Source organism: Neopelma chrysocephalum, unplaced genomic scaffold, assembly GCF_003984885.1.
Source record: "Neopelma chrysocephalum unplaced genomic scaffold, ASM398488v2 Primary Assembly neopelma1_97, whole genome shotgun sequence".
NCBI lineage: Eukaryota > Metazoa > Chordata > Aves > Passeriformes > Pipridae > Neopelma > Neopelma chrysocephalum.
The window spans coordinates 3174935-3196587 of record NW_020897760.1 but is presented as its reverse complement, the minus strand read 5'-3'; the positions used below and the strand labels follow the sequence as shown (position 1 = coordinate 3196587).

Here is a 21653-nt window from a genome sequence, read left to right as displayed (position 1 = left end):
CTTCTGGATCATGAGGCACACAGATATGAAAGCAGCACCTTGGGAACATGCCCATGGCTCACTCACACCCTTGTCTCACCCAGCACAGAGCAGAGCGTTCCAATCATCAGTGCATCTGCACCCTCTGCTTTCAAAAGCTTTTCCTAGACAACTCCTCAGTGCACTCAAAGTAACACCTCACTGGAACAGAAAAGATGCTCTGCCTAGAGGTCATCCTTTGAAACTTTAGAACACCCCAGAACACAAGGCTTTTAGCCAAAGCAAGGCATAAGCCAAACAGACCCATTACCACAGTTCATATGAAAAAGCTGTTCAGGGTTGTGGATTAGCCATGCGTCAATTGTACTGCCCAAATATACAGAAGAAAGAGAGCTGAGGGTGTCAATGCCAGCTTTGGTCAGAACTCTAGACTATGTTTCAGTAAGTCTGTCATCTGTGTGAATGGAGTAAGCTCAGCTGCACTGATCATGTGCACAGCACCTCAGGAAAAATCATGCTCTCTGAATGACCATTTTTTTCCACTAATTGAACAGTTTGTGAGTTCCAAGGAAAACTGATAGAATTGCCATTTAATTATTTCAGGGAAGTGATATTCACTTCCTTAGAGAGGTTCAGAAAGCACACACATTCCTTAGGCAATCTCTGATACATGGGGTGAATGAACAGCAGATGAAAAATGCCACTGGGCACAAGCCTGCCCATCAAAGCTTGCTAGAGAATGCTTTGTTTCAAGAGGTCTCAGGGGCAAAACATCAGTTTTTTCTGGGGTCCAGTACAGAGGATGGACGTGTAGAAATTTCTTGTTGATATTCAGACTTGTAGGGCAACCAGAAATGTTATGCAGAGTGTAACTTCAGTGTATGAGGTCTTTGCACGGAAGGACCCTCTGGAATGTAAAGCAGAAACATCTAGCACTAAACCTACAGATGCTTTGGTGATCCCCTGCTCAAGTGTCTGAATCCCGCCTTAGTTACCTGCTCGTGGCCATAATAAGCAGCAATGTGCAGGGGGGTGAAGAACACAGCATCCTGCACGTTCACATAAGCCCCGTGCTGCAGGAGAATATCCACAGCCTGCAAGGAGACCAATAGAAAATTCCAATTAGAACGAATATATACATATATATATATACACACACACACAAACATATGTGTGGTCAGCTGGTAAAACAGGACTTTGAAACCTCATGTCACCAGTTTAAAAAAAGTCAAAAAGCTCCAAACAAGCATATATAAAGGTGCAGGGCTGCATACTGCATGTAAAAGTGATTAACTTACAGTACTTCAACTGAACACTGAATGTCACTGATGCTTTATAAATAAACCTGAAAATCGGTGTGCCAGTAAAAATACTGATTTATGAAGTAAGAGACACAGAAATGACTGTCTGGATTTTCAATGTTTAATTTTCTTTTAACCATTATGAACAAAGAGCCGTAAACACATCAGAGTTTTTAGATGGGAAAATGTCCCACAAAATGAAACATCCTTTTAAATTTAAGTGTGTGAAAGTAAATCCTCAAACATAATTCCCTAAGCGTGTAAAGATTTCTTTGTATTTTAGAAGATAATAGCTCTTTGGCTTCAATAAGTAACCCTAAGTGTTTTCTTTCAAATTTCTCCCTTTCTGGTCCTCCAGGAGGCCCATGTTTTCCTGGATATCTATGAACTCTCAGGCATTGCCTTGCTGCACAGCTGCCAAAATAGAAGCCCGAGTGAAACCACTTTGGTCTCTTCACTGGAGCCTCAATGAAACCACTTTGGGTTCTTCACTGGAGCCTGAGGGCTGCTCGTTTTAATGAAGAATGAGGGAGTCTTTGGGCACATGAAGGGCTTGTGCCAGGGATTATTTCAAAAGTTCTACATATCATTTTGAAGAATGCTAATTTTTGAGTCTAATGATTATGAAAAACACTGGACCATGAGTCACCCACAGTACAGTGAGGAACTGGGATCCACCTCTGCCCTGATGGGAAGAACTGACAAGGATGGGGAAGTGGCTAACTCCTGTGTCATGCTGTGTGTACCTGTACCTGTCCACAGAGACCTCCCTGAGGATGCCCAGAAATGCCAGCTGTGGTGATGCACAGGTCTGTCACCTGCTCTCTAGACTGAGCCCCCCAAACCATGTCACATGTGCAGCAACAGGGCTAGTCATTTCAATCCACGTCACTCCCAAGTGCTCAGAGAACACAAACTGTTTCCAAGCAACATCAGTGTACAGGGCTTGTTCCTTTGCACAATTTAAATCAAAATAATTTTTTCCACGTGACTGCCTGAATACATTTTCTGCATAAGGTCTGTTCCCCAACATATTTATATATGTCCATTTCCCATTAGTTTTAACCACCTCTCCATGGCATCAGCTGTAACCCTCTCTGGAGACAGCACTGCAGGGCCAGGTCTGATTATTCCCAAGGATGGAGGCTCTGCATCCTTCTAGGAATGCTCTCCGTGTTGCACTCTCCACTCTCATTGTGATCCTCTTGCCCCTTTTATATACAGTCAGAATTTCCCTTGCTAAATCTCACGTGCATTGGCATCCTTTTGCTGTGGATCTTAAAGAAGAGTGTAACCGCGTAATGAAAATCTTACAAAAGATCCACTGAGATCTTTGGAGAAGCTGCTGTCTCTTCTCTCAGCTGAAGGACAGCTCAGCAACAGGCACTCACTGGATGGGTGTGAATGTGTTCAGGCAGTAAATAAAGAACACCCTCAGTTATTTGGTTAACACAAGCGGTCAGTTAGCACAACTGACTTCCCCTACTGGGCTTCCCATGGGCAGTCAATTTTCAATATCCTGGTAGCTTGGTGGGCCAGAGGTGGGAATACAGACCCAGTTAGCCTGGAATTCAATGGTTCAGTGGCTTTTAAGTGATTAATTTTAGACATTTTTCAGCAAACTAACATCATAAAACTGAAGTTGTAGCTGTTGGCTCTGAAAAGAGATGTTTGGACCTGTAGCTTTTACATGAATATGGTTGAAACTTCTTTGGATGAGTTTGATTTTAATTTAGCCATGAACTGTGAGGCTGTAACACACACAGGGATGTGACCACAACTCTAGTTCTCCTTATTCTCTTTGGAAGCTGGAATTCAAAATTTAGATTCCTCTATGAGCTTCAAGGTGGATCTTTAAGATGAAAAAACTGTGTTGAGCGATGTGAATCCACCTCTGATGACGAACATAAAACCAGATGAATTTTGACACATTTTCCAGGCTGTAGCAATGGCAGCCGTGCTTGCTGCTTTGTGATCTCCTGAGAAATGGAATTTTGTGCGCTGCATTAAGCAAACTCCACTCAAGTGTAAATGATGAGAGGGGTACAGAGACAGGCTTGATAGTCTCTCAGACAAGATATCTTTCTAGGAAAGAAAAAAGGAGTCTTAGAAAGCACTGAAAGCTGTCATAGGCATCACAGGTAGGGGGGGATGCTGGGGGATGTGCAAGGATAGAAATACTTCAGAAACTAAGGGGAAAATTTCTGATTCAAAAAGAGCTTTGAATTCTTGCAGAAGGACCAAAAAAAAAAAAAAGATTTTTCTCCTCAGGAGACAGAGTGTGAGACTGTGAGTGAAGGTGCAGCTCATAATCCAGGGGATATTTCCAAGCTGCATAGAAAGAAGCTGGATGGGCTGGTCATGAAGGCAGCTGGCAGTGTCCTGGTTGGATTCACTGTGGCACAGGCTGAAGAACCAGGGGAACAAGTGCTCCCCTTTCCCTCGCACAACTAATCTTCAATTCAAAATGATACTTTGACTTTTACTTCACAATTTTTCTTAAAGTTCTCTTATGAAAGGCTTATACAGACGCTTTTTGAACAGTCAAGTCAACGATGTTCACTTCAAAGACAATTAATTAAGCCACTCTGAAGGTTAGAAGGAGTCAACATATTAAAGCATGAGACAGACATAAGGACTTTGTGTTTTGGACAAGGGCAAGGGATAAGAACTCCTCTAAGAAAACAAGAACAATGATGACTGACTTTTCAGAAGACAATTTCAGCAATTAAGGCCTTTGCACAGTGCTAGCCTCTGTACAGCCATACACTGAAATATCTACAGAAACCCTGAGAAGGGATTCACTCCCTTTTCCCCAACAGGCCCTTGGCACACACACCCTCACAGCCCAGATCCTCAGGTGCGCAGATACAGAAATGGAGTGGCACTGGTTCATCCTGCCTGTGACCCTCCGTTCAGCCCCCGCATCTGCAGGTCTTGCAATCTCAGAATGACAACTGTGATTTACAACATCAAATAGGCAGTGGCCTTGGCTTTCCAAGGTGCTAACATTGGACAACACATAAATGTGGATGAGGCACATGCATTATTTATTTAACAGTGACCTCACTGGGCTTGAAACATTTAATATTTTCAAAATAACAGACTTAATGAGAGATTTATGGAACTTATTTGCTGATGTTTCTAATATGGTTACCCGTTTCTTTTCTAATTTTTCATTAATTTTTAATTCTTCCCATTGAGAACTGCAATTTTCATTAACAGGTAAAATCAGCAGACAACATATTTTTGGTGAAGTAAAATACAGTCCTAACTCATAAAGAACATGAAATATTTAATACACCACACTGGCTCAAATGAGATGCAACATCCCATTGACACCAACTGCCTCGTCCCAGAGAACTGATCACTTCAGTGGTTTCAAGTCTGGTGATGGAGCAGAAGCTATAGACTGACTCTTCAAGGAAATGGGGAAAAAAGAAGTTTTTTACTCAGTTTTCTCTATCTTTGTCCTAAATATAAGTCAGTCGTCTCCTGTAGTAAAAATCTATGTTGCATGGATTAGGGCATATACCTCTGCTATTTATTGAATGGTATAAATAATTATTTACCTTATTTAAATTCAGAAGACAACCAAAAATTGATTTCCTTTTTCTTAAACTTATTCTAGTTATTGGGGGGGTTGAAAAAATTATTCCATATTTCCATGAATATTAATGAAATTGTGAACAAAACAAGCTACTTAATCTAGCAGAGGAGCTTCTAAGCTGAGTGAAAATTTCACAGCTATATAAAGAAGGAAAGCAAGAGCTTGCACTTGGACCATAAATCCTCAGTCCCCAGAGCAGTAGATGAACCAAATGAGTTATACAGAACCCCACTCCATTTATGGAGATGCTTCTGATACAGATCTGATCATTCCCAAGGAAGAAATAAGGGACATTTCAAAACCACTCATATTTTACTTCTTATGAAATTAATGAGCTTATCCTTGTCAGGTTCTGAGCACCCTTATTTCTCCATAACCTCAGCAGAAACTCAGGACATGGGATCAATAGCAGACCTGCCTTTGGCATTTGCAGGAAAAAGCCCAAACATTTTAAAAATTACTTGAAACCCTGGATCTGAGTAGAGCACTTTGTACTGCCCACAGAGGACACAGTAAATACCCGTGAACAAGACCATCCCACAGTTAACAGCTCCACCATCATTCTGCACAGAACTATTAGAATCAAAGAATCATTAAGGTTGGAAAAGACCTCCAAGATCATCAAGTCCAGCCTCTGATGTGGTGGATATGGAGGTTCCTTACCTGTGTTTTAGTAAGGGGACACACAAGGAAGGATGTGCGTTAGGCCAATAAGAGCTGTGTGTGCACTGGAAGGGAATGGCGGGATGTCCATGAGCTTGGGGGTGTGATGCTACAGCACAACCCCACCGTTCCACTCTCTCCCCAGCCTTGCTGGTGGGCCGACATGCCATCAGCCTCCTCCCTGTGCCTGGGGAGCTGACCTTCCCAACACGAGTGCTAACCCTGCCCTGCCAGCACATTCCCTCATGCACCAGCTGGAACTGATGCTATGGATTGATTTGTCTGAACCATGATGGAGCTGCTGACTGGAGCACCAAAAGTTATTGGCTTTTTAATGGAGTTCCTTGCCATGACCACTCATAAATTGTCCTGGTCTTCCTTCAGCTTGACCTGTCTCAGACACACAGACTCCTGAGTAACCAGGGCCATCACTGACCGTGACTGTGCTCACCCCTGTGAGCCGGGAAGCGCAAAAAGACCTACTGGATTTAAATAATTTTGGAACTGCTTTGAAGGCTGCAAGGTTAAGCCAAATTTACCAGTAACCTCAGTTCCAGTACTTATTTAAAAATAATTTCTCAGTATTTATTTAAAAATAAATAAATTATACTGAGGGAGCTGTTGCTAGAGTGACAGAAATGAGATGGTGTGTGAAATGCCTGAACTGAGGTGGTAAATGATAAGAGAACAGATACATGACTGACAGCATGTCTAGAAAGGGAAGGGCCTGATTACAGGCACTTGGGGAACCTCATTCTTTCTTCCTTTCTCTGCTCCTCATAGTGAGAAGTCTCCAATCCATAGAAGACTTATCAATATGGATGTCTAAGATTCACGCCATACTCACCCTGGCAACAGCTTTCTCTGCACTAATCCGAAGTATAAAAAAGATTTAAAACAAGAACCTCACCCCTTTCTGAAGTGACAATCACAGAGCTGTGAAACAGAGCCCGTGACACCTGGAAGAGGGAGTAAAACTCTTTTACTCTGATTCCTTCACACTCAGAAAGACAGTATTTGGAAGACTCTCTCCATATCCAGGTTCAGAAACCCTGACATGTATGAGTGAGTGTTTCATCATGTATCTCTTGGTTAACACTTCTGATATTTAGAAAACAGCACTATCTATTCCCAAGACTTTAAAGACATTTATCAAAAGGCAAGAGATGTACAAACAGATCTGTGTTCTTTGTGCATGTTTGTTCAATGCAAAAATATATACACAGATGTGGTTTTCCCAAAATGCAGAAAAAGTTAAATAAAATCCATCTGTACTTAAACGGTTCTGAGTTTTGTTTTGAAAGGCATCAGTGTAAAATAGAATGACCTGCTAATACTAGCACTCACCTATATAAGTCCTGTACAGCAAAGAGAGACGTACCTTGTGGTGGCCGGCGATGGTGGCAACGTGCAGGGCCGTGAGCGCTCCGTACCCAACCTGCTGGATGTCAGCCCCGCCGTGCAGCAGTGCTGTGAGCAGCTCCACATTGTCCTAAATGCCACAAATGTAACTCACATCATTTCTGGGACACAGCTCTCACAGCTGAATTGAGCAGGACCAACCTCGGCCTCCCTGGCTGTGACACTGCTGGCCGTGATGGAGAGGGACTGGATGTGGCCCAAGGGCTCGGGGAGCATGGAGAGGGGGAGAAGGTTTGTCCCACCACCAGACATTTCTCCTGCTATACTAAAACCTTAAAAATGCCTCAATCCTGATTTTACGGTGGCACTGGACAACTCCTCTATCCTGAGTTGCATTGCATGATTGGATCAGTAATTCCAAAGCAGTTTCCCACCCCATGGATGACACTGCAAAAGCACATGGTAATTCCTGTGCACAGGCTCTCTATAGGGCATTTTCCTATGCACCATAAATGTGAAATATTTTCACCAGAAGTAACAACTACTGAGCTCAGACAGTTCAGACAAATCAGCTACTCAGTTCTGATTTCCTGTCATCAATTTAATTCAAAATAATTAACCTTATAAGCTGCCAAGTGCAGAGCTGTAAATCCATTTCTTGTCAGCCTGGATGGGCGCAACCCTTTCAGCATCAGAGTTCTGATATGCGATTTGTTGCCTTTAGAGAGAAAAGTGGAAAACAAAGTCAGTTACAGGAAAGAAAGTGCAGATGAGGTAAGAAGCTCCTGTGTGAGTTTGAAAGCAGAGAATAGAGTAGTGTGACTTTTGACCTGAGGCAAGTCATAAAATATATCCTGTGAATCCTTGAAATGAGGTTGATGGAAACATCTCCCTGTTGTCCAGGACAGCTGTGGGTCTGGCCATGTAGTGGCTGCTTGTTCACACTTTAAAAAGGATTTGGTAAGGGTAGTTGAACTTCTAGAGAAACAGCTCCTCCTCTAATGTCTAAATCATGCTTCAAAGAGCTCCATGGACCAGGAGGTGCTTCCAGAATTTCTAGTTCCTCAGACACTGAGCTCCTTTGCCCTCCCAGAATCAGAGCACTGCTGTCCCTACACACCATCCTTACAGGGACATTCATTTTGGGTCAGCATGGCAAGTAGCTTTGCTCTGATCTTTTGGATGCACAGTGATCATTGCAATAAATGCATCTGCCTTCTGAATCCTTGAGACAGTAACCAAAGACAATGTTGGATCTAGTAGCTCCTCACCCTCCTCCAAGTGCTCATACAACTAATTAATAGCATGTGTTTTCCTAAACTTCCTCTCAGCAACCCCACCGATGTCATCCTTGGACAGGATCTTGCACTCTGAAATGATGAGTAAAGATCCACTCAGTTTTCAGTGGTGCAAGATCAGGTTTATCCTCATGGTAAAATCTAACTAAGACTGAGCAAATCATTTATACATGTCGTTAGTCAGTACTTTGCAGCACTGAAACCTCAGGGTTAAATTCTCTTTGCCTCTCTCAGACAATTTCCGCTAAAAATGGTACAACAGGAGTAAAGTGTGTGCATGAACTAATGACTTGCTGTGGATAACAGAGCAGCTGTGTGGATCCAAGTGGAAAATCCCACCATTAGTGTGTTTTTATGAACATCCCAGAACAAATCTTGCCCTCTTTTCTTGTATACTCTGATCTTCTATCTGCCAAAGCCCCATAAGCTGATATTTGTCACTAAAGCATTTGAGTTATTCTTCTTTTAATCTCTGTGAAATAAAATACAGGTATTTTCATTACACTAGAAAAATTGGTGGTGTAAGTATGGCATAGTGTTGCTACAACAAAGTCCCTGTCCTGGAGTTTGTGCCATGCACAGAACCCAGAAAGGTGGAGCCATGCTCTGTGATGGGTGTGGATTAACAAATGCATTTAGAAGCATTTTGACTGAGGTGAACACCTGTAGTAAAACATGCTGCATCATCAACCAGAACTTTCCTTAGACTGAAGAATCAGCTGTAACAGGGCTCAGTGTAACTCAATTCAACCCCCTGGCAATGCAGCTCAGAGTGATGCTGAGAGATGCTCCTCCAGCTGAGAAATTCTCAAAAAATACAGTCCTCCTGACAGCTATCAGCCATAAAAATCAGTAATCATCCAAATAAAGTATTTAGCCATCCTGTTTCAGATACCTACCCCCACATCCACAGCACAGGTGGAGCAGCGAGAGCCCATTCTCAGTGCGGTAATTTAAATTGACTTTGCAGAAGGCTTCATCAGAGCTGAAAAAGGGATTTTACAGATGATTACTGCTCTCATCCTTCAGCACAGCTTCTTGCATTTAAGAAACATTTAAAAGATAAATCTCAAAATAATTTTTTTGAGACACAAGCCTGAATTTATAACCAGTTTACAGTTGTTTCAGTTTGTTTTCTTAATGATATTCAATTTTAATCATTAGAGTTCTTATAAACTGGCAACATTTTCATGTTTTTGTGGGAAAATATGGCAAGGAAAGTTTTACATCTTCAAAGCTGCAATTAAAAGGCCTGTATTGAAAATAAGAACTAGCTCGAATGACTGTGATGAGGGCCCAGCTTTATCCAGGTCTCCTCCTAAATCCTTCCTTTAGACTTCATTGCTTCATTGTGTTTTAAGGAAAAGAAATTCTGATAGTTTATTATTAGAGTGGCCTTAGTGAACCATTGCACGAACAGCTGTGAGACACAGGCACAGACTAGGGACACCTTTTACCCAACAAGTGCCAGCGCCACACTACTGATATGTTGACTCTACACTATTTGAACTGTTGTTTTATTTCTGTGGCACTGGACAATTCCCTCTGACCTGCACATGCGTCCCCTGAGTACAAATGGGAAGCTGACAACTTGTTCTTCTGCCAGGGTTTGTCACTTCTATAAGGTTTGCCTTCAGAGCAGGGACTTTACCAGCTACTTTTTTCATTTCTATCAGGGAAATGACCTTCCTGGACTCATCTCCCAGCGACTATCCAGTTTCTCAGTCCTGAATTTTTTAAATATAAGGATTAATGAGAAGTTTTCCAAAATCAACCACTGCTGCTGTAGAAGAGTTTTTCCTATAGGCAAGAGGCCATATTTGGATTTTAGATACTCAGAAGACTGGACTGAACTCATTCCCCATGGGTGAGGGCAGCTTTTGGAAATGAAATCACTGACTGATTCCTCAAACCTTACTTAAAAAGAAAAGCCTTTCCACTGCAATATCATCAGGATCATTAATTCTCACTCCTTGGGTGAGAGGAGCAGGGCTCTGTAGCTAAGGAGAAGAGTTTGGCTGACACTGAGACTTACCTGGGCCCGACTGAGCTGAGCTACCAGAGCTCTCCTAACCTTGAAAGGAGTTTTTAATTTATTCTTATGCCTAATTCAGGTATTTAGCATTTCCACCATATACTCCCTTGTCTTGCTTATCTAAAATAAGGAGTACTCTGGTTCCAACTTGTTAAAATAATCACTTTTTCTACTAAACAGGGTTAAAATGAGGCAACTATTTAACTGGAGCATAGCCAAAGTGGTCAGCACACTGCAGAGAAAGCCCAGTGGTTCAAACTGTGATAGCTGTGGCAGCTGAAACTGAGCACGAGGAATAATTTATATTGCTAGGTCTGCTTTTTTGAGCTTATGATTTATTTCTGATTAGAATCCCCTGTTTTCTCAAGTGGTTTTGATGTCTGAAATGATTTGTCTGATCATTTTCTCAACTTATTCCCAGTCCGTGAGCTGGATGTTTGTTGCACTGGAGCTTTGCAGATAATGAACACACCAGTGTGTTACTTGGTTGGGTGAACCTGGCTGTGAGCATGTGCTATCATGAGAAAACCATCCCAATTCTGAATTTGAATCCACTAGTTTTGCATTTGTTTACAGAGTGAAACTTCAGCAATATTCCTGGCTGCAGAAACACATTAGCAAAACTGAAAAGTGCACAGCAAAATCAGACATCCCACTAAAGCTAACTAATTTACAAAAGCATATAGGTGTTTGTTGTAAAACACTGGCATTAACAGTCAGTAGCCACTAATTTTGGTACTCTGCTGTGGGGCTCTGCCCAGCATTGTGAGGATGTATTCCCAAAAATAGACATAGGGAGCATGCATTCCATACATGAGAAACTCCGTCCATAAAAAACACCTGAAACCGAAAATACTGTTTGATAGCAAATACTTATTTGAAAGAAATTAATAAACAGGTTCCCAGAATATTTTACCTAAAAACATGCTTCAACTCTGCCAACTCCTTTTCCTTGATTTGCAGGTCATCCTCCAACCGCTCTGTGACTGTGACATAGGATTCACTGACTTTCTTCTTCCATTCATCTACAACAAAAACTCTGGATTGATAAAACACTTCAAAACACACAAACCCCAGATATTCAAATCATAACGTTCCAGTAACCAAACCACCTGATTTTTAAGCACCCAGTTGCACAGTTTCATATATAATTCTATTAAATTTAAAATATTACAGCTATTAAACTATTCCTGCTGAGCCAATGCAGACACACAGATTTCAGAGACAGCTCATATGTATGAATCCTTACAAGAAATATTTTAATATTAAATAATATTTAAGAGAAAACTTAAAGCTCAGGTTGCATGTTAGCTTTTATTTCCTAAATAGACACACAGCAGAAAATGACTGGAAATGTAAAGGTTTTCTTAATGAAGCATGAGTTAAATCAACATAATACTGTAAGTTAATATGATCTTATATAATTCCTCAAAGAAATTTAGTTTAGTAGCTTTTTGCCTTCTTTCACAGCCTGTATCTAAGTCAAGAACAATACCTGAGCCTTGAACTCAAGAGTAAAGCAGCAATGAGTTATCTCCTGAAATACTATTTGCTCCTTGCCGAGGGATGGGTGGCACATTGCCTGTAAAAAAGTGACATTAGTTACCCGTGCAAGTCTGGGTTGGTCTAGATTTATAATTTCCCATTTGTCCAATATATCTTCTTTGTTTCAGCAAAGTTCTTGCAGTAATATGATTCCTCGTTCAGGAGCAGTGACAGTCCTACTGAAAAATACTTGTGATAGTCTCTGGCTAAAAATAAACCCTGTGCCAAGAGGAATGTCATGCAACAATGGCACAGAGCGATACAGCCCATGCTGTCCACTGGGCTAAAATAATAGAAACATCTACTCAGCTTGCTTAAAAATCTCTTGTCTATTCCCACACAAACACCCGCCTTCATTTGTTGAATGGATAAAATTAACAATTAAACTGGTGGGAAATGGTAATTTGGCAGCTTATTACTCATTTTGTGGAGAAAAGGGAATTTAAGCAGCTAATCCCAGGTGTGCTGTGAGGATACCCAAGGAGTGCTGGGGGTCCCCAGCTCAGAGAGGCCAGGGATGATCTCAGCTCACACTGTATCCTGACACAGGGGGTGGCATTGGAGTATCTGGGTATGGCCTTTAGGAATGCAATATATAAGACAAAGTGAAATGTAAATATACACACCTATATTTATATATTTTAATATATATTTATATATATACATTTAAAGTGTGTTGATTGACTTTGGCAGCTGTTCTGTGTGTGAGTTTTCAGTTTTCTCTGAACGATTTCAGGCATGCAAGTATGTTAATAGAACACACATCTATAAAACCTCCTGTGTGCTGCATCCCACTATAACAACCTCAACAGCTCCTGGCACTACCAGCTCATCCCTTTACTCACACAAATTTGCACATGAATCCAAAGATCTATTTCAGAAGAGTCTGAACTGCTGTGACAATGTGCTCTGTGACATTTGACCAAATATTTGCAGAAAGGCACCAGCCTGGCAACTGATCCCCACATACAGTTGCCAAACAACTGGGAGAGCTGGGGATATGCTCCCAGGCTCTCATCTTTCCCACGGTGTCCTCTCTGCCATGGGATCCCCTCTTCCCTGGGACCCCTCTCCTGAAGGACTTTCCTCCCACCCAGACCAAGCCAGCTGTGACAGGAACAGGACAGAGCACAGAGCCCCAGAAATGCCCTGTTCATTCTGCACAGAAAACGCAGTTTAACACAATAATTTTATAAAGTGTGAAATTTCCATGAAGAGACAGATGAAATGATTTTTTTTACAAGAAGTAAATACCTTGCATAGTACTTGTATTCTTATACCATTTCATTTATGAAAATATACCGAAAAGCAGTAATCAGTTTCCATACCATATTTTTACTCACTCTTTGCAAACCTTTGTGTGGGTGAAGATTCATTTGTGGGGACACTCAGGGAAGGACCCTGAGAAGGGCAGCTCCAGAGCTGATCTCGTCAGTTGGCCCTGCCACCACAGCAGCTTTGCTCACGCTGGCAGCAGGTGAATTCCTGGAGCATTTACATCCTCGGCTGTGTGAAGCAGCTGCAGAATAATTGAAACTGGGGGGGGAAGAAGAAAAAGAATAATAACTGCAGAGCCTGTTTGCAAACAGAGAAGATTGAGAAACTGTGCTGTTTGTGAGGCCAGTTTGAATAAACATCTCCACAAGTAGCACTAAAACATCATGAGCAATTTTTGTAAGCAAGTAAATTCTTCAGACGTGATGTTTACAGAATACTGAGCTGTGCAAATGATTAATTTTTATAAGTTTTATTTCAGCTTCATGTTTGGAATGTGTAGCTGTCATGGCCAATCTTACAGCAGACATGTGTACATAATTCTTTTCCTGTTTCTGGTTTTAAATGTCCTTCCTAGGGAGGCTTTATAGAACAAGTCTTTTGAAATGATCCTTATTTCAAATCAGTTAGAACATATCCACAATTAGAACATTTCCATACCTATCCTTTACTTGGAGAGGCTCTACATTGCTCCTATAAATTTCAATGCCATACTGGTGACATTCAGATACATCACAGGAAATGAAAAGGGCACTAAAAGAAAATACATATTTATAATTCATATTTCCATTATGAAGGAACACTGTAGCCCTTGTAAGGGAGCAGGTGTTTGCAGTGGCTCCTCCATGGTAGCAGATGAACAGAGTGTACAGCATAACAGCTCTGCTATTTTTGCTCTCACAACACCACAGAGGCCTTTGCACGGGGACTCATGTTCCACATGTGCAGAGAGCAGAAAATGAAGCTCTTGCACTCGAGATATAGGAACGAGAAGAGGCTGGAAGCGCTGAACTCCAGCACAAACACCCTGACAAGGCATGAACATTGTCTGCAGATCCAGCTGATCCTTGGAGCTTACTTCCTTTCGTCAGCTCCCCAAATCCTTCTGGCACAGATTCCTCTCAGCTGTTCATTTTTATTTCAGCTGCCTTCCCTTATGCTCTTTTTTAAGTGCCCAGTTTCTCAGATTTCAGTTTCCTGCCCCAAAGGTCACTGAAATAACCCTTCAGCTTTCAGACAGTAGGGCCAAACCTCTGCTCACCACGGCGCGTGCTCAAAGCATTCAGGGAAATTACTGCAACATTGTTCATTACGAGCCCTATTATTGCACTACACAGAAAATGTAATTAAATAAAGCAAGTTGACATGAATAAAATCATTAAACACTCATCTTGCTTTGTTTGAGATTGTAGCAGGCTGAGTTGCATTTCGGGATAGACGGAGCCAGGCAATGATCTAGAGGATATAACAACACCGCATCTATCTGGGAAACTCAATGAGGCTTAATGAGAATCAAGCTCCAGATTTCAGTAGATGAATCCTGTCCTCAGAAGGTCCTGCCTACCTAGCACTGTCAGTGCTGCATCCTTCATTACTCAGACTGGAGGAAGATCTGGGCCAGGATGCTGTGATGATCTTGTTTCCAGAACCCAGTAGTGGAAAACAGCAACCCAAAATTACTATGATCTTGCTGTCAAGGTTTACTGGGTGGCTTTGCACAAGTCTCTCAATTTCCTTGGGACATGTTTATCCCAGCTGGTTGCATGAGAAAATTGTTGTCATCTACATTAACTGCAGACTGTAGAATACAAACATTACCTGGAGTTGTAAATACAATATGGATAAAATACATACATGGATTTAATACGCCAGACACAGCTTATTATTGTCAGGAAGGGTCTGGTCTGCAAGCTTTTTGATTTTAATAGGAGTTTGATCACACTATAACACAGTCCTTGCTGTAAGTACTGCAATTTGTTATACGTAAAAATGTACACACTTCATAGAGAGCTACAAAGAATTGCAAGATCACAGAATCATTTGGGCTGGAAAAGCCCTCTGAGACCATCGAGTCCAACCATTCCCCCAGCACTAGTAAGGCCATCACTAATCCATGTCCCCAAGTGTCACATCCAAATGGCTTTTAAATCCCTCCAGGAATGAGGACATACAGGAAAGAGTTCCATTAAGCAGGGGATTCATTCAGGCTCTTGGATTTTGGTATGAGGCTGATACAGAAAACTCAACAGAACCAGCTGGTCTCCGTAGCATTTCCTCCAAATAGCTCCATAAATTTTCTAATCTCCAACTCCACAATGATCATTTTATTGAGAATAAGAAAGACCACTAAGGATGACAGATGCATTAGAAATGTAATGGGCAAATATATGCTACCTGTGGCTCAGCAGAAATTAGTGGAAGCTGATATATGTAAAAGTGTTTATTGTCAAGTGTGGAGTCCAAGAATGTGTGTGAACATGCACAGAGCCCTGTGTGAGTCAAAAACACATGGAAAAATAATTAATATAGCTCTGTATAAATAAAATATAATTTGTAATGATTTTCATAATATTTTATATTACACTTAATTGCAGTTTAAAAATGAAAAATTGTACAAATCCAGATATTTCAATACCTGTGGAGTAAATCCATTAAGCCTGCTGACATTATCCAGGTCTAATATTGATCAAAATGCATCTTATAAATTTCAGGCAAAAATATTCAGTGTAAGAGGAAAGCATGAGGTGGCATAAAGACTTAGAGCAGTGCAACATTTCTTACCTGGTAAATTTTTAAAACCTTTGCCTCAAGATTTGAATGTTTCATTTCCCAGTAGGTGATTCCTGATACTCTGCTCTGAGCTGTTCTTGGGGCTGGACATCACTTGCTTCACAGCTTTGCACAAAAAGCTCAGCTCACCAGGAGAGGAGACCTGAAACACCCCGAGCACTGCCTCTCCCCTGTGCCCTCAGTGGGCTGGCAGAGCCTGGGACACCCATTGGCCCCAGGGCCAGCTGTGCTAGTCCACAGCTACCACCAGGATAAGACCCCTGTGCTTTTTTTTATCTTGGAATGCACAATGCTCCCTAAACCACAGCAGCTGCTGCTGGCCCAGCCTAACTCAACCTCTTCCAAAAGCTGTTCAGTCACTGTGTTTTTCCTCATTCGCTTTTCCCAATGCTTATGCGCCAGAAGCAAATCCATTTCCTATTTATATCCAGATTGCTTTCGCTAATGAAATCAATGCACGGTGCTTAGGGAATTCAGAACAAATGCAGCTGTAACAGTTAAAGTGGATAATCATGTTAAAAGGATGAATTTTGCTGTTACTGAAAACCCAGAGAGCTCTCCTGGCAGCACAGCACAACCCTCAGGGAAGCCTGTGCAGAGCAAAGTTTGTTCTCCAACTCAAGGTGCAATGCCTGCGTCAAACATTTGTTTCTCCTAAAATGTTTTGTGTAACAACAGATGAATAGATCATGCAAACAGATGACATGCAATTCCATGCTATATGACTATTTTTACTTTGTGACTTTTTGCATTTATCTTAGACCCGAGTGTTCCCAAGCCTACTGCTGTTTCCATTGTTTCCATATTTCATAATGACTTTTAGAACCTCTGTTTGCTCAGAAGTTCTCCTTATTTCTTTGAAGTCAACCCCAGCAGTTCCCAACCTCCACATCTAGCTCCTTTGCCCATCTAGCTTCTTGCCCAGAAGAAATCCTCAGGAAAAATACTGTATCTCTTGGGAGGCTTCTTTATCAACATGGAAGAAACCTGGTGCAGGTTAAAGCAGGGTGGGTAATACTCAGGAGATGTTAACACTGCTGCCTTGTAGATGGCAATTGGGAATTCAGTCAGCAGGGACATAAACACTGTCATCATGAAACATTAAATAAAATATGAAAACTCACAGATAAATGCAAGAGAAAAAGATGCATCATGTTTGCAGTCAAATCACACTTATACTGCACAGCATATTTTTAAAAATAGTAGATTTATCTGTTTAGAGCTGGATCTTGGGCACCTAAACTAGAAACAAAAGGACTTTATTATTACCTTTATTAGCAGAGAGTGGAGAAGTGGAAGAGGGAACAGACACTGTGTTTCTCTGAGGACACAATGCTCACAAATGTGAACCCTGCTCCACCGCCCTGCAGGAGGGTCAACCCTCACTCCAAGGCCTCTCACAGTTCAGTCTAGAGAAACACAAAACGCAGGTTTTCATGTGGCACACATCAGTCAATCTGTGGGTAACAAAAAGCTGGCAGCTGTCCAACCCCACTGCCAGCATCCAAACAACTACCAGTAAAAAAAATAAATCAGTATTTCTTGATGACAGGTGCTGACCCAGTAATATGAGTCAGTAGAGAGAGAATGATCTCTCATGCCAATCTTTTTCCTCTGATGAAAAACAGGAAAAGATAAAAAAAAATTACAAAATAAAAGAGAAAAAAATATTAATACTTAAGACAAGATGTCTTGAATTAAAAGCATTTTTAATAATTTTTACCTCTACCTAATTGGAATTGTATTGCAAAAAGGCAGCATGAAAAGAGAGAAACATAAGTTATTGTTGTATTGTTCCATTTTGCTGGAGTTAATATTCTACCCTTTAAAAGCTTTTAAAGCACCTTTCAGTCAAATTTCTAATTAATTTTTTCTGTATCATATTCTTACTGACAAAAACTACAAGACATAATAACATGTATTCCACGAAAGTCACCAATTAGTGCTTTCAGATCTGAAATATTTCATTACTTTCATCAAAAGAACAGTTTATCTGCATTTGCTGCATTATTAACGTTATGCTACAACACCACCGTTAATGTAATTTCTTTATTATTACTTCAATGAGATCAGAGAAAAGATCTGTGTACTTTTTCCTCAGGATTCTTATAAGCTGTGAAGTAATCAATCACCCACAAATGAAAACAGATTTGTTCAAGTACAGGTCATTCTACAATCAGACTTCTCTTTTTGTCTTTGTAGACAGACTTCATCATAAATTTGCTTCCTAAACTTCAGCATGTCTTCTACATCTTTGTAGGTGAGCATTTCTTCAACAGACAAGAGCCGAAAGCCACTCAGTTTGAAAGGTGACGTGTGCTGCACAGAATTCAACATCTTCAGCGACATCCTAACAGATTCACTTAGAGTAGAACAAACAGGGAAAATCCTCGCAGTCCACAGCCCCAGACGTGTGTTCCCACTGGAGAAGAGCTGGTCCGAAGCCTCTACACTCCAGAGGTCCAGGCATTTTGCTAAGCTGGCTCCAAAAAACTGGAGTGAGCGTATATCTGACAGCAATTTCACAGTCTTCTTCAAGTCGTCTCCTACACCAAACACCATGGTGACATACTCAACTTGATCATTAATTTTCACAGTTACTGAACTCAGGAAGCAGTGTGAGGGTATGTCTACACTGAAACTTATGCAGGACCCACTAACAATGCTGCTCTTCCCTACCGAGACCTCAGGCCCAATTCTGGAGTATTCAATGACAGACCCAGGCCCTATCACACATCTGGGCTCAAGGATGCTCTGGATGATGCTTGACTGATCTGAGGTCTTGGCTGTGTCAGGAAAGATGCTAAAAGCCACAGGCAGCAAGTCAAGCTCAAATCTCAGTTTGCTCTCAGCAGTAAAATGAAACAAATACTCCTGAGTAGTTCCAATGTGGTAGAACTGGGAGTTGTTGAGGACTATGACATTGAGGGCAGTTCCTCGCAGGAGGGAGTATAACAGCTGCCGCACTTCCACCAACCCCAAGTCCTCCTTGGTGACATTACTCGTGTTTTTGGTATAATCTGGAGTGGCTCCGGGTCCCAGGGCCTGGAGGAAGTCACCATATGCATCTATTTCATGGCAGAGTGTGCCCACCTGCTTATAGAACATCAGTAGCTGCTTTGCAGTGAGGTGATCCATGTAGAATATGCTGTCTGTGTACACACACTCCGAGGCCATTCCTGAGTCACCATGGTTCCCAGGGGAGCAATGCCCCCTCACACACACTGCACCACTCTGCCGCATCATCCCCACGTCAGGCTTGTGCAGGAAACGATGGCAAGATGCATATTCCAGTCCTCCTTTTCCTGAAAAACTGGACTGATCTAAGACAAAAACCCCATGAGTGGTCCCGACTGCCAAATCTGAGGGGTGAGCCAATGCAGTAAACCCAGGTTTATCTAACGCAATGGTTTCTGTCACTTCAGTGCTGTACAGCTCTATGTCATCCGAACACGTGACGAGGATTCCTGGTTTCATGTGACGGGGGAAGTCGATGTACATGGCCAGCTTCAGCTCCAGCATCTGGTAAATGGGATCGCCGAATGGCAGGGCTGTGAAGATCTTCCCCAGGGCGCTTGCGCTTGGCAAACGCTGGCTGTAACCACCTGGAAGAGAATTTTAGTTACACAGAGACACTGTATGCAAGTAAGCAAAAAACTAAACCTATGCAGCTATTTCACAGGTACACATAGGCATTAAAAACCCCTCCGCTTGGTCACATATCAAGTATTCCTTAAAAAATGATAGATGTGAAGAAATCAATCATTCTTCTTCAAACATTTCCCAAAGCAGATATGGCCTTATGTCCAAAACCCAGCCTGCCTTAAATAGCTCATATTAAAATTGTGGTTGATTTTGTTATCTTTAGTTTGTTTCAGAGCTGCCTGTTGCTGAAGTGTTGAAAGCAAATGACACTCACTTTTTGCTTGGAAAAGAGGAGGACCCCAACACTTCTGATGGGAATTTTAGTCCAGATGAGTCAAACAAGCAGAAGTTTGGTCAGGAAACTTATCACCTGGTTTCTTTCTCCTCTACAGAACTGATGTTCTTCCATTTCTGGAAGTGTCCTGACTAACTGGATAAGAAGGCAAGTACTCAGCCTGCCCAAAGGTATAAGGAGCCTGAGGTCACCCCCCCCCGAGTGGGCCATATTCCTTAAACGGGTATTTCAAGGCAGGAACTTAAATCACACTCTGAAATACATCTCTTTCTCACCGTTTGATTGAACAACTTGAGTGCTGAGAAAAAATGCTGAAGTGACAGTAACATCTCCTAAGCACCAACCTAATTTCAGATGATCACACACATTGGGGTGACTTTTCTGAGGGAACTCGGACTCCTCTGTCATCATATCATTTAAGGAAGGGAAAAAAAAAGGGTACAGTTTTAGAGTAAGAAATGTGAAACTGAATTTACCAGAATGGATTAGCAGCACAGTGAACGAAGCCCACTGGTCACCATACAGATCTTCCAAGTACTGAAGAACATGAAGAGTTGATCCACCATTTCCTAAAGAAGAAGTATTTTAGTATCTGTGAGAAGAGCTTCAATAACACCTGCGCTGACAGGTGAGGTGTACTGGTGTCCAGCTGAATAAACCTCCCACACCAGCACCGATGGGACAGTCTTTCTACCCTATTGTGGTTGATAAGATCACGCACAGAAGCTGATGGACAGTTCCCCTGGAAGCCTGTGCTCTCCCAGGGCAGAGCATTCTGAGCAGACAGCTCTTGGGAAAACTCTGTTTTTCTCTCCCAGTCACTTCTGCACAGGCCAAACATTTGAAACATTTAAACAATTGAACAGGACATAACCCAGCCGTAAAAACCAGCTCCTGTAGGAAACAGGTCACACAAAAGCTCACTAGTAGTTTCAAGGCAGCGTTCAGAAGTACTTCTGACATTTACAATAAGGAAATAAGGAAGGTTTGCGATACGAGGAAATGGTTTGGGATATTTTTTACGCTCTTACAAGTTAAAGCTGCCAGATTTCCAAGAATTAATCTCTGCCTATTACTCTACACTGCAAATAATACTGATATTAGTTACTTTGTAGATCAAAGGGAACAGGAATTAAGAATTACAGGATGGTATTACCAGCAGTCAGGCTAGTTTCTTCTACAGTTTTGCTGCCCACTGGGTAATATATTAAAATATAATCAAACTGTTTAAGCAATCAGATTAAGTATGAAGTCCTAAAACACATGAGCCAGTGCTATTCTGTATTCATCGGACACATTTTGAGGAGCTGTACTGTATCACCAACACGCCCATTCAGAAGCACCACGATGGAGCCCCAGGTTGGCTCCTGCCACGGCCCCTCCTGCCCGTTACGGCCGCACCGAACCCTGCCCGGACCTCCCGAGCCCTGCCCGGGCCCCCCGAGCTCTTCCCGGACCCGATCCCCTGCCCCGCCCGCCCCCCCCCGCGAGGCGGAGCCGCGGGGAGATGAGGACCGGCGCGGCCGGCGCTCGGAGCCCTCGCCCCCCGCGGCCCCGGCCCCGGCCCCGGGCCAGCCGCACGCACCGATCCTGGGCCCCGGCGGGTCGGGGCACACGTGGTACCGGACGCCCCTCGGCAGCTCCCCCCGGCGCAGCTTCTCCGCCAGCTGCTCCCGGAACGCGCCCGCCTGCGCCGCGTCCGCCGCCGTCAGCACCACCACGTCCCAGAGCTCGCCGGGCCGGGCGGCCGCGCCTGCGGGAGCGGCCCCGCTCAGACAGCGCCGGGGCACGGCCGCGCCCCGGCCCCGAGCGCTCGGCAGCCCCGCGGGCCGCACCCGCCGCCCCCCGCCCGCCC

At 42.6% G+C, this 21653-nt stretch overlaps 1 protein-coding gene across 1 annotated transcript in view; it reads right to left on the bottom strand.

Moving 5' to 3' along the window:
* LOC113972785 (serine/threonine-protein kinase TNNI3K) overlaps positions 1-21653 on the bottom strand; it is a 43248-nt gene that overhangs the window by 20766 nt on the left and 829 nt on the right. The window contains exons 3-9 of the mRNA XM_027694194.1: positions 21384-21568; positions 20275-20367; positions 11165-11273; positions 9113-9198; positions 7536-7633; positions 6935-7045; positions 975-1073 (exon numbers count right to left, since the gene is read on the bottom strand). Coding sequence (XP_027549995.1) covers positions 975-1073; positions 6935-7045; positions 7536-7633; positions 9113-9198; positions 11165-11273; positions 20275-20367; positions 21384-21568 — 781 coding nt within the window. The remainder of the gene's footprint in view (positions 1-974; positions 1074-6934; positions 7046-7535; positions 7634-9112; positions 9199-11164; positions 11274-20274; positions 20368-21383; positions 21569-21653) is intronic.